Source organism: Chrysochloris asiatica, unplaced genomic scaffold (assembly GCF_000296735.1).
Source record: "Chrysochloris asiatica unplaced genomic scaffold, ChrAsi1.0 scaffold00053, whole genome shotgun sequence".
In the NCBI taxonomy this organism is placed as follows: domain Eukaryota; kingdom Metazoa; phylum Chordata; class Mammalia; order Afrosoricida; family Chrysochloridae; genus Chrysochloris; species Chrysochloris asiatica.
The window spans coordinates 12,386,830-12,400,575 of NW_006408571.1; the positions used below are offsets into that span (position 1 = coordinate 12,386,830).

General features: G+C 39.5%; 1 protein-coding gene across 1 annotated transcript in view; it reads left to right on the forward strand.

Annotated features, from left to right (window-relative positions):
• The window catches only part of LOC102814823 (probable phospholipid-transporting ATPase FetA-like), a 154,219-nt gene that overhangs the window by 123,173 nt on the left and 17,300 nt on the right, over window positions 1-13,746 (forward strand). The window contains exons 13-16 of the mRNA XM_006863170.1: window positions 863-906; window positions 6,915-7,080; window positions 9,211-9,399; window positions 10,188-10,303. Of these exons, the coding sequence (XP_006863232.1) occupies window positions 863-906; window positions 6,915-7,080; window positions 9,211-9,399; window positions 10,188-10,303 (515 nt within the window). The remainder of the gene's footprint in view (window positions 1-862; window positions 907-6,914; window positions 7,081-9,210; window positions 9,400-10,187; window positions 10,304-13,746) is intronic.

Sequence of the window (13,746 nt, forward strand, 5' to 3'; positions counted from 1 at the left end):
ACTGGTGGCATAGCTTTCAGAATCACAGCAACTCACAAGCCACTACAGTACGACAAACTGACAGATGAGTGGTGGTGCACAGCATTATGAATATAGTAAATGGAACTAAATTGTGCAATTTTAGATGGTTAAAAGTATGTTATGTGAATTTCACCTCAATTAAAAAAAAAAAAAAAAAGCTAAACCATTCTACTATTTCCTATATCCCCTGCCAAACAAGTTTTTATGAGAATAATCTCTGTAGGCCTATTTTTTGATATTTTAAATGAAGATCTTAATTACCTGACTTCATTGTACAGACTTAATCATGTACTAGGTAAGGTTGAAAAACATCCTGGGTGTTTCTGGTCTTGGCATCAGAACTATCATCCACTCAAATTGATCTGTACTACCTCTGGCTGGTGTGGCGCTGTGGGTTAATGCACCAGACTGCAAAGCTGTTTTGAACTGCAAGGTCGGTGGTTCAAGGTCATCAGCTGCTCCTCAGAAACCCTACACAGGGTCGCTATGAGTCAGAACAGACTCAATGGGAATTATAAACACTCTCTTGCTATTTCCACGTCTTCTCTAGGTGACTTTCCTGATCGGAGGCTTTTTGTATTATAAAGTCACTCATTGATCCAGTGAGTAATCTTCAGCCTGCCCTCACTCTTCCCTAAGGGAGACAAGCAGGGGCCCAGCAGATGATCTCTTCTTACAATTGGCTTGAGGAAAGATGTTTATTGGGACACTGATACGTAGTCCGAGGGAAATCAGGATAGCTTGACTGCATGTTTAGGATGAGTAAATCAGAAGAAATATGTTTTTTTAAGTCCTTCTTTTAACCTCTTGCCACATCTCTACTCTGTTTACTTATCAATAGGTAATGTCTTTGACAAGAATGGACAGAAGGTGGAAATCTCTGAGGTAAGTGGTGCCAACTCCCTTTGAAGTGTATTTAGGAACTGAGTGTGGCTGTGACACATAGCAGCATCTTTAAGATAAATTTGATCTCCCTTAAACCCATCCACCACTGACCCTATCCAGAGGAGCAGCAACACCAGAGATGGAGGCAAAGATGAAGACATGGAGAGACAGAGCAGCTGAGGACTCTAGACTCATGGAAAGAGAGAGGCTGTGTGCTGGCGGCCAGGAAGCAGGCTTGCAGAATGTGCCCTTTGGTTGTTTAAATGATTATATATTCCTGAATATTTTGTGTACATATCCTACCCCCAAAACAACAACAACAACAGAGGGAATAGAAGCAAATACTGTTGAATATGGTCTAATATCATGAGTACATGGAGGAGATTGTAATCATGTCAATGAAACAATGAGTGTAAAACCAATGTTCTCCCATGTAAACTATCACTCAATTCACAATAAAAACTTAAAAAAAAAAATTCACCACTGTGTAGTCTATTTTGACTCATGGTTGTTGTTAAGTGCCATAGAGTCAGTTCCCACTCATAGTGACTACATGCTGTTGTTGTTTAGTGCCATCAAGTTGGTTCTAACTAATAGCAACCCTCCAAGGAGCTGCTGGTAGGTTTGAGCCACCAACCTTATGGTTAGAAGTCCAATGCTTATCCTACAGTGCCACACTAGAACTCTTAGAAGGATAGAGTAAAACTGCTCCTTTAAGTGGCTGAGGCCATAAAGATGAGCAGAAAGTCTCATCTTTCTCCTGAGGAGCAGCTAGTAGATTTGAATTAGCAGTCCAATTTTGGTGTGTCGCTATGGAATAATCACTGGACTGCTGACCTGCCAGCCACAAGGTCAGCAGTTCAAACTCACCATTCACTCCTGAGAAACCCTATATAGGGTTGGTGTGATACTGTAGGATTAGCACAGGACCACAAGGTCAGCAGTTCAAACTCACCATTCACTCCTGAGAAACCCTATATAGGGTTGGTGTGATGCTGTAGGATTAGCACAGGACCACAAGGTCAGCAATTTGAACTCACCAGTTGCTCCTTGGAAACCTTATACAGGTTGCTATGACTCATAACTGACTCTAAGGTACTAACAACAACAATAGCATGAGTTGGAAATGACTCAACAGTACTTCAACAACAACCACCACAATGCCACCAGGGCTCCTTTTGGTCTCCTGAAATACTAAAGCTCTGTTGTTAGTTACCATCACATCCACTCCAACTACCTGACCCTGTACTATCTTCATGCTTATTGGTATACTTGAGTCCATTGTTTCCCATGATGTTAGAACTCATTTTACACACGGGGATTTTACAAAGTTCGTTAAAATATTGAATTAAAAGATAAAGGAATTTTTCCATGAACTTTTTGAAGTCCCCCATATTAATTTGTTGTTGTTAAGTGCCATGGAATCGGTTCTGACTCATAGCAACTCTGTATTAAAGTTTTCAAGGGGCAACTGGTGAGTTTGAACCACCAACCTTGAGGTTGAAATGAACCTTGAGGTCCAGTGCTTTACCCCATAGTGCCACTTATTTGGGGCACTTGGGGTAGTTTTGTTAAACAAAGGTAGCTTTATTGGCTTTTTTCTTGCTTGAAAAATAATCCATGCTTGGGGCACTGTAGGATATGATCTTCATTCAGTAAGTATTTTAAGTCCTCTTCACTTTCAGCAAGCAAAGTTGTATCATCTGTATACCGCAGGTTGTTAATGAGTCTTCCTCTAATCCTGGTACCAAATTCTTCTCATATAAACCAGCTTCTTGGATTATTTACTCAGCATACAGATTGAATAAGTATAGTGAAAGAATACAATTCTAATGCACACCTTTCCTGATTTTAAACCATTCAGTATCCCCATGTTCTGTTAGAACAACTGCCTCTTTGTCTGTATATAGGTTCCTCATGAGCTCAATTAAGTGCTATGGAATACTGATTCTCCACAATGTTTTCCATAGTTTCATGGTCCACATGGTCAAAAGCCTTTTCATAGTCAATAAAATACAAGTAAACAACTTTCTGGTATTCTCTGTTTTCAGCCAAGATCCATCTGACATCAGCAATGATACCCCTTGTTCCACATCCTCGTCTGCATCCACCTTTAACTTCTGGAAGTTCTCTGTCAATGTACTATTGCAGCCATTTTGAAATTATCTTTAGCAAAATTTTACTTTCATATGATATTACTGTTATTGTCCAATGATTTCCACATTCATTGGGTCACCCTTCTTTGGAATGGGCACAAATAGGGATCTCTTCCAATCAATCGATCACATAGCTAGCTGTCTTCCAAATTTCTTGACATAGATGTGTGAGTACCTCCAGTGCTGCATCAGTTTGTTGAAAGATTTCAATTTGTATTCCATCAATTCTCGGGGCCTTATTCTTTTTCAGTGTCTTCAGTGCACCTTGAACTTCTTCCTTCAGTACCTTTGGCTCTTGATCGTACACTATCTCTTGAAATGGTTGAACTTTGACCATTTCTTTTTGGTACAATGACTCTGTGTATTCCTTCCATCTTCCTTTGATGCTTTCTGCATCATTCAATATTTTGTCTAAACAGTCCTTCAGTTTTGCAACCCGAGGCCTGAATTTTTTCTTCAGTTCTTTCAGCTTGAGAAATGCTGACCATGTCCTTCCTTTTTGGTTTTCTAACTCCAGGACTTTGCACATTTTATTATAGTATTTGACTTTGTTGTCTCAAGCTGCCCTATGAAATCTTCTGTTCAACTCTTTTACTTACTCTTTTCTTCCATTTACTTTAACATCTCTACACTGAAGAGCAAATTTCAGAGTCTTTTCTGACATCCATTTTGGTCTTTTTCTTTTTGCTTGTCTTTCTAATGACCTTTTGTTTCATCCATGTGCGATGTTCTTGATGTCATCCCACAACTCTTCAGTCATTAGTGTCTAATGCATCAAATCACTTCTTAAAATGATCTCTAAGTTCAGATAGGTTATATTCAAGGTCAGATTTTAATTCTTATAGAGTAATTTTAATTTTCTTCAGCTTCAGCCTGAACCTGCATATGAGCAGTTTTGATGGTCTGTTCCACAGTCTGCCCCTGGTCTGGTTTTGGCTGATAAGGAGTTTACCATCATCTCTTTCCACAGAATTATTGTGTTGTTGTTGTTAAGTACCATAGTGTTGGTTCCCACTCATAACGACCCAGTATAGCTGTTTCCAAGGAACACCTGGTCAATTTGAACTGCTGCTGACTTTGTGGTTCGCAATCCAGTGCTGATCCTACAATGCCACACCAATTCCTCACTTTCCACTCATTCTTAAGTCTGTTCTATGTACTCACACTGCCCTATCTGATCCCTGAAACTATCCTAGTCAAGGTCATTAAAGTCTACCTTGGTAAGTCCTTACCCACCTTTTCTGCAAATTTTGACATTCTTTTTTCTTAAAGTTCTCTGTCCCCTGGTGTCTATTTAAAAACTTTCTTCTTGTTTTTTCTTTCTGTTTGTCTTTTTCTCATTTCATTGCTATAGGTGTTCAGGCTCTCCAGGGGTTTCTCATTTGTACATCTTTTCAATCGCTGTAGTCTCCCTAGATAGCCTCATGTATTTGTATGGCTTTAACTGCCACTTACTTACTGTTGTAGAGTTGGTTCTGACTCATAGCAACCCTGTATTAGGGTTTCCAAGGAGTGGCTGGTGGGTTTGTACCATCAACCTTCTGGTTAGCAGTCAAGTGCTTATCTTATAGCGCCACACCAGGACTCTTACTTACTAATAACCTCCAAATCCATATATCCAGAGAGCACTTGAAGACTTCTTCCCCATCCATGGCCAAGGCTAAAGCCATTCTGTAAAGCTGTCTATAACTATGATAAATCATGTCAAAGCATTTCTTCAGTTGCAACTTCTACCCTTCAATCTGAATCTATTTCTTGGCATCTGACAGCCCAGTTTCCATCCTTTTGTCTAGTACCAGGATTTTACCTTCCAGGCTTAACTACTTATTTGGCTTTCACTTTCAGAGTTATCCCTGAATAGTGCCTTTTAGATCATACTGTACTGCAGCTTCAAGCCAATCCTGCCTCAGTTCTGTGCCCAATCAGATCCAGTGTTCCTAAACATTACTTATCTGGAAGGGACAATCAGAAACCAGTTCAGAGAGCTTCCCAGAGCGTCAAAAGTTTCTTCTTGCTTCTGGTATCCTAGCTCAGTGAACAGTCTTACAATGTACCCAGAGGCCTAACTAGGAAATATAAAATTATGTTTAGTTCATTCCCTCATTAATTATTTATATCCAAATTGTATCACTTCTAGCCCCTTAATCTTCTGAATCCATCCCATTAACTCAATATTTATCACCACTAAGGTCAGTAGTTCAAACCGACCAGCTGCTCCTCAGGAACCCTATACAGGGTCACTATGAGTTGGAATCTACTTGACGGCACTTAGCAACAACAACTGACTCAACCCTTTTATGGCTCCAGCTGTGACGTCCTATCTTGCCTCCCTGCTTCTGGTCATGCTGTTGTTGTTAAGTGTCAACTCATAGCATCAATTTATAGGGTTTCCAAGGAACAGTTAGTGGGTTTGAACTACCAATCTTACAGTTAGCAGTCCAGTGCTTAAGCTATGTGAATATACCAAATTACTTTTCCTGAAATATAAATTTGATTACATAACTTACAACCCAAAGTTTCTGTGATTCCCTATTGCATATAAGTTGATAACTCGGAATCTGGCTCATGCCTACCTCTTCAGCCTTATCTCTCATCCCTCACCAGTCTCTGGTTTTAGAAAATATACCAGTATAAGAACCCAATTCTAGAAATGCCACAGGGGAAAATACACAATGAGTTATCTTAAGTTACTGAACTTACTACACGTCTCAGAGCTCATAAATCTGTGGTTGGCCAGATCCAAGGCTTAGCTCTGGACCTGTCTGTACATCCTTCCTCCTACAACAAACTCCTTTAGAAAAATATAGAAAAGAATCCGTAAAGCTCATTGCAAACTTCCCTTTCCCCAGCAGAGCACCAAACAGGACAACTGTATCTGTACTCAACATACTAGGGCCCAGCCCAAGTTGCACCTACAACTACAGAATACTGTAGATGATCCTTGAGAGTTCTGATACAGACTGGAGAAAATTATTAATAACATCACACTCCAGGATGGGGATGAGAAAGTCCCAGGGCCAAATTGAGCCAGAAAAGAAAAAGTACTTAACCTATGGTGGTTGCAAGCAGTCCAGATGAGCTGTAGAATAAAAGCCAAGATATAAAAGAACCAAGGTTTAATCAGGAAAAATAGTAATGAATATTGATCCTAAGGCCTAATTTGATTAGACTGAAACAAGGAGTAAAATAAGAACAAAAACAGCAAGGTCATTAGCCATGAGGATTAGAGGCATGAAGGAATTAGGTCTGCTAACAGGTCAAATAAAATGGTTCTAAAATAAGTTTGTGAACAGTAAATACATACTGAAACTGCCTTATTATGTGATCTTGACTTTGTCTTATGAAATTCCTCTGTAACCCCTCTTGACCCTGTGGTACTGAAAAAGAATTTTATAACATAGTGATATCCATGTACCTAAGACTCCATTCTCTTTCCAGCTCCCAAAATCAAGCATAGGGCAGCTGGAAGCAAGACTACTTCCAGACCTCCACTTACTAATATGGAGCAATTATCTCCTCATATCCTGCCAGGTTTGATTTTAATAAATCTTGGACTTTGAAAAGTAGAACCTAAAAATGCCCATTAATCATTCAGGATGACAAGGGTACAGAGCAGGGGCAAGCAGAGTCTGGGAAGCAGTGCTCAACTTGTCTCCTATGGAATGGATCTTTTCTGGCCCAAGTGAGTGGAAGGTCCTGGTCAGAGCTATAAATGCCTTAGAAAATAGCAGAATCTCCTTCATTTATCTTGCTTTTCTCTTCCCATCTTCTTTGAGAGTTGTCATCATATTCTAGAACTTGACCTACTCAATGTCGGATTACTCCTAGTTTATCCTGATTTTTGTATTCCAGCAAACAGAAAAAGTTGACTTCTCCTATAACAAACTGGCTGATCCTAAGTTTTCATTTTATGACAAGACATTGGTGGAAGCAGTGAAAAATGGAGATCACTGGGTACACTTATTTTTCCTTTCACTCTCATTATGCCATACTGTGATGTCCGAGGAAAAAGTGGAAGGTGAGGATGACCTGAGGTCTCATGACTGAAAATATGTCATAGAGTTTAGGCTGGAGGCGGGGGGTGGTTTGATATCATTTGTAATGGTTTCGTTTAAAACAGAACTTTCTAATCGGAGAACTGTCCAGCAAAGGAATATAGATGGTCAAGATAAGTAGTGAGCACCCAGTCATTGGAGATATTCAAGTAGAAAATAACTTCTTGGTTTTAAAGAAGGTCCAGTCTTTGAATAGAGGTTGAATTTGATGCTAGTTAAAGGACTCTTGATGTGGTCCCATAGGAACAGCACTGGACTGTGAACCACAAGGTCGGCAGTTCAAATCCACTAGCTGCTCCTCGCAAACCCTAAGCAGGGTCACTATGAGTCAAAACTGACTCAACAGCACTTAACAAGAACAAGTGATCTTGAGACTCTGTGATGTTCTGTCACAGAGTCCATCTGAATTGTCCCCAAGATCAACCCCATTATCTCTGACACTTTCTGAAAGATGCGTTGAATCATCCTCTTGTTGGTTCACAATTTAAAGCTCTCCCCACATGGCCTAATTGCTTTAGTATCAAATATGGCTACATCTTATATGAATTTATCCATGCCTTTTTAGAAATAGTGAATGAGACACAACTGTCTATAAATTTAATACTTTTTTTTTAAACAAACAAGAATGAATCATGTCCTTTAAAGTCAAGACTATCAGTTGTTGTTATTGTTAAGTGCTGTCAAGTTAGTTCTGACTCATAGTGACCCTGTATAGGGTTTTTGAGGAGCAGCTGATGGGTATGAATTTCTGACCTTGAGGTTAGCAGTCAAGTGCTTATCCTACAGTGCCACACCAGGACTCCTTATATCACTTTGTATTTCACTTCACAAACTGATTTTATTTATATTATCTCCCACAATCTTCAGAATAGCCCTCTAAAGTAGGCAGAACAAGAAAAATGATCCCTATTTTATAGAGAAGGAAACTAAAGCTAAAAGATGTTATGACTTGCGTTAAGTCCTGTTATCGACTTGACAGCACTTAACAACAACAATGAAGTCCTGTTAGCTAAGAAGGACAGAAATGAACCAAATGTCATGTCTCCTGACCTTATGAGCATCCATCTCACCACCATATGCCTCTCTGGGCCTGCTGCCATTCCAACAATGCTATTATTTGAAGTATGTTTGGCCTCGTCTTTTTTTTACTGCCCTTTAGTCACAGGATTGGAAATTGATGAAAAAATTTTTTCACTGTCTGGTAAATGCATCTTTTATCTGACATAAAATTATTCTCCACAACACCTCATTCACAAATATAAGACTCTGATAATACTTAACTCTTTTAAAAATCAAATTGACTTTCAGAAGACAAGTATTTCAAAATACATCTCAGGTTGTGATAACATTCCAAAAGAGGAGTTCTAGAAATGTCTTGAGTAATATCAGATCGAAAGATTGATTCAACAGTGTGTTACTTAGCTTCCCAGAGTGAGTTTCAAAGATGAAGACGTTTATTCATTCACATGGTGAACTAGACCATCGGTCTCGGTCTCATTGTCTTGTAGCAGCGTTCATCAAAGTGCAGCCAGTCTGGTGCAGGACCATCTACTTGACAATAACCCTGTCTTTGTTTTGTTTGTTAAGTGCCAGCCAGTCAACCAGTTGATTCCTACTCATAGCACCTTGTATAGGGTTTCCTAGGAGCAGCTGGTGGGTTTGAACCACCAACCTTGTGGTTAAAATTAATCTTGCAGTCCAGTGCATTATCTTTTAACGCCACACCAGGACTCCTTAATAACCTTGCGGACTTGTTAATATTTAGTTTTTTGGGGAGCCCCCTCCTAGATTTTGTGTTTCTGAATGAGATCCAAGAATCTGCATTTTTAACAAGCTTCGTAAGCTATGTTTACCCACTAAAGTTTGAAAGTAACTATGTTTTATTTATTTGTATACACTGCATGTGCCTCTGTAATAATAAATCAAGTCTGTGAAATGAGATGAAAAGAAACTGAGATATTCTTTGTAGCCCAACCTTTTAGAGTCAGATTTCTGAGGAAGTTTCATCTTTATAGAAGATACTTGGAAACCAGTGTCACTTCTGGGTGGACTTCAACTGCTTATCTCTGTGGGCTTTTTTCCTCTCCTGTCAGGTGAGCTGGTATACCAGGCTCAGTCTCCAGATGAAGGTGCCCTGGTCACTGCTGCCAGGAACTTTGGTTTTGTGTTCCGTTCCCGCACATCTGAGACCATCACGATTGTTGAAATGGGGATAACCAAAGTCTACAAACTGCTCGCTATTTTGGACTTCAACAATGTGCGCAAGCGGATGTCTGTTATTGGTGGGTACCCCTCCTAGTCATCCCTTTCTCGCCCTTCTCTCATCTTCATGCACACTCACATGTTTGTTAACTTTTGATTTTATTTATACAAATAAGCTCTCTCCCATGCATGTACCTCCTTACAGGTACTGTGCCTCAATTACATGCAAATAACATGCAGACATTCCCACTTTCTCTTTCAAATATGTTTTATATTTTCTCTTATACATATATGAGAGGGTTTCAAAAATTTTGTGGAAAAATGGGATTAAAAGACAATGGAATTTTTCCATGAACTTTTTGAAGCCCCCCTCATGTGGGGGCTTGCTGCCATATGGAAGTGCCCTACACTTGTGTTCCTGGTAGTGACTTATCAGTACTCAAACCAAGGTAAAGATAGAATATGCAAAGAACATGAGATGAGAGAGGGGTCAGGGACAGCCAATGTAGGGGAAAGCCGTGTTATCTTTTTCTCGATTCATTTGAATCTCAGACTGAAGAGGAAGAAAGGAATTTTTTGTCCTTGGTCCTTAGTTTGGTGTGGACTTTGGTCTGGCACTTGGAATTAAGCAACTAACCCCACATGATATAAACCCATGGAAGAGCTGGTGATATAACAAGTTCTTCCTCAGGCTCATAAGTCCTCACCACATCACTTGCCCTGTGTGGCCACTCATTGGGTACTTAGCCCCCAAGGTAGCAGAAACAAATGCCCTGGGGAATAGCCTCCTTCCATCCCTTGAAGACCCAGACAATTTTTTGTAGCAATAGACCTATATGGCTACTTTGCTTAAATTTCTTACCTTCAGTGCAGACACCTGAAAATCGGATAATGTTGTTCTGCAAGGGTGCTGACACCATCCTCTGTCAGCTGCTTCATCCATCCTGTAGATTCCTCCAAGATATGACCATGGACCATTTAGATGTAAGTGTTTGAGTTTCAGGGGAGGGAGGCTGTGGTGGTTCCATGTATCTGGGAGTCTGTCCACAGGTGTCTCTGTGTTAATGTTTCTGTATTGGTGTATACTGGTATCTCTTTAATTGGTGGGAAAACTTCCTTGTTCTGTGGGATCCTAACTACACTGCCAACTTCTATGTCAAAGAGTTGGGTGCAACAGGACCCCAGGGGAATGACGAGGGTTATGTCTGTGGGAACACTTACTGTAATCAAGACAGCTCTCTCTGTGATTTTGATTCAGAATGGGGCTTGCTGATATGAAAGGCACCACCCTACCAGCCATGATGAGAAAAGACTGCTTTTGAGGTATAGGGCAGGGGGTTGCTTATTAGCTCCCCCTACTGTCATCAAAGGAATTCTGATAGCATAGTGGTTATGAATCAGGCTGCTAACCTCAGGGTGAGCAGTTCGAAACTACCTGTAGTTCCACAGGAGAAAGATGAGACTTTCTGCTCCTGTAAAGATTTACAGCCTTGGAAACCCTGTGCATGGTCGCTATGGGTTGGAATTGACTTGATGGCACTTAACAACAACTACTGTCATCAGGAGTAGAATCTACAAGGACACCTCACCCCTCTCAACCATACCCTCCTTACCCCTCCATGATTTAGAATGTATCCGAAAGAAAGATTACTCCAGCCACTTAGCACTAAAATGACCAACAAAATCCACACTCTGATATTTCTAGCCATACACCTGAAGATATAAAAGGTTGGAGTACCAAGAAGAGGTAGGGTCAGATCAGAAAAATATTTCATAAAAAGAAATAAATAGGAGAAACTGCTAATTTATTAGGCCATTTTGACTTGACCTTACATTAACAAAAGTGATCAGCAAGTGCATCATGAAAAGATGAAAGATGCTCATAGTCATTAGTCATTGTTGTTGTTGTAAAGTGCTGTCGAGTCAGTTCCAACCCATAGCAACCCTGTATAGGGTTTCCAAGGAGCAGCTGGTGAGCTTGAACTGCCGACCTTGCAGTTCAAACGGCTTTGCAGTCATGCACGTTAACCCACAGCGCCACACCAAGATCCTGGTTTACTTTGAATATTTCTATATCTAGACTGAGTTCTGGGTGGTATTGTAATGTATGGTAATCTCGGGTTCTCATCTACTGTTGTTGGTTCTCAGTTCCATTTCATTTTTGACAACTTCTAATTTTCCTATATTCATACTTTATACTATATTCCATGTTCCAAATTAGTAATGGATATTTGCAGGTGTTTCCCCTCATTTTGAGTTGTGCCCATCAGCAAATGTCTATAATTAGATAGTAGTGATGCTTGAGCAACTTTGTGAATATACTTAGAAAAACACTGAATTATACACTTTAAAAGGGTGAATTTTATGGTATATGAATTATATATCAGTTTTTAAAAAAATGAATGTCAGTGAAGTATCCAACATGGAATAGCTCTTAGTCTTATACTGGTTCCCAGAGGCTGCAATGTTTTTTATAAGGTAATCTGAAAACTTACCTTTCTACCATTGTGAACACATAAATTTGGGTATCTTCTTAGAGAGCATTTCCAAAGATTGGCTTCAAAGAGGATCATAAAACTGTTTGGTATCTTTCAACTTGTTTTCTGCTACCAACCTTAATTGACACTTATAATAGGGCCTGAGTGTACCCTAGGAGCCCCTGTTGATGTAGAGGGTTACATGTTGGGCTGTTACCTCAAGGTCAATAATTATAACAAGCTGTTCCTGCAGGGGAAAGATGAGGCTTTCTGCTCCCATAAAGATTTGTAGCCTTCAAAACCCTACCTACACAGGGTCACTAAGAGTTGGAATCGAGGACTTCCAGCAAAATTATGGACTAGGTAGATGCACTACATGGACCCTCTACAACAAAGACGAAATAAATGCAAATTGTGAAACAATACAAAACCTGCAATTAGAAATCTCTAAGATTAATACTAAGATTTCAGAAATGGACAATACATTGAATGGCAAAGGAGTGGATTTGAAGCAATGGAAGCCCAAATTTGTGAATTTGAAGATAAATCTCTCGATACTAGTATGCTAGGAGAACAATCAGAAAAAATAATGAAAAAAATCTGAAGAAAGCCTAAGAATTAATGCGGCACAGCATGAGGAGGAACAATTTACAGGTGATTGGAATTCCAGAACAAGAAGAGACAACAAAAACACAGAGAAAATTATTGAAGAGCTGTTGGAAGAAAACTGTCCTAACATCATGCACGACAAGACAATAAGCATATAAGAAGCTGAACGAACCCCAAACAGGATAGATCCCAAAAGAAAATCACCAAGATATATCATAATCAAACTTTCCTTATCACAGATAAGGAAAGAATCCTGAGATCATCTCGGGAAAAATGAAAAATTACCTACAAAGGAGAACCATTAAGACTAAGCTCTGATTTCTCAGCAGAAAATATACAGACAAGAAGGCAATGGGATTACATATACAAAACTCTGAAAGAAAATAATTGTCAACCAAGAATCATATGCCTAGCAAAGCTGTCACTTAAATATAACAGCAAAATTAGGACATTTCCTGATCGACAAAAATTAAAGGAATTAGTGATGACCAGACCAACTTTACAAAAATGCCAACGTGTTCTTTGGACTGAAAACCAACAGACAGACAACAACCTGTGATTACCATTCATGACAACACCACCCATAACTCAATCCAGATATAGAAGTATTTAAAGTAAAAACTAACATATAAGACTGGAAATAGGAAACCAATGATATCAATCGATAATGAAGTCAACTGCAAAGCATAAAGAAGGAATAGTGTAGGTACAGAACTTCCAAATGGCAAGGAAGTCAAGTAGATTTCAAGATAAAACATATTGATTTAAGCAGGGGAAAAATTAATAAATTACAGGGTAATTTCAAAGAAAAATGATACACCTGCACATCAAAATAAAAAAAAGAAAATCAGAAAGATTTACTAAACATTAATACAACAGAAATGAAAAGAAAACCCACAAACAAAATGAACTCAGCACAGAAAATTCTATGGAACAAAAAATCCGTCAACACCACACACACACACACAAGACAGCAATCAGTTCACACCTATTGATAATTACAATGAATGTAAATGGATTAAAGGTACCAATCAAGAGTTATAGAGAAGGCAGAATCTCCAGTAGGTACTATTCAATCTGTCTGGGCAGAGCTGATGAAAGGAGATACAGATGGGTAACTTGTGATACTGTAGTGAATAATGCTTATCAGGACGGATTATGAAGGTTGGAAATGCAGAGGTGGAGGTTTTGTAACAAGGAAGGGAGTGATTAATTCTTCAGGATAAGAGTGGAGGCCTCTGGGACCATCAACGGAGAAGAAATGCCGAGAGCGGGACCCTACCCAGAGAAACAGAGATGCCTGAGATGGAGACAGAGATGATGACGTGGAGTGATGAAGCG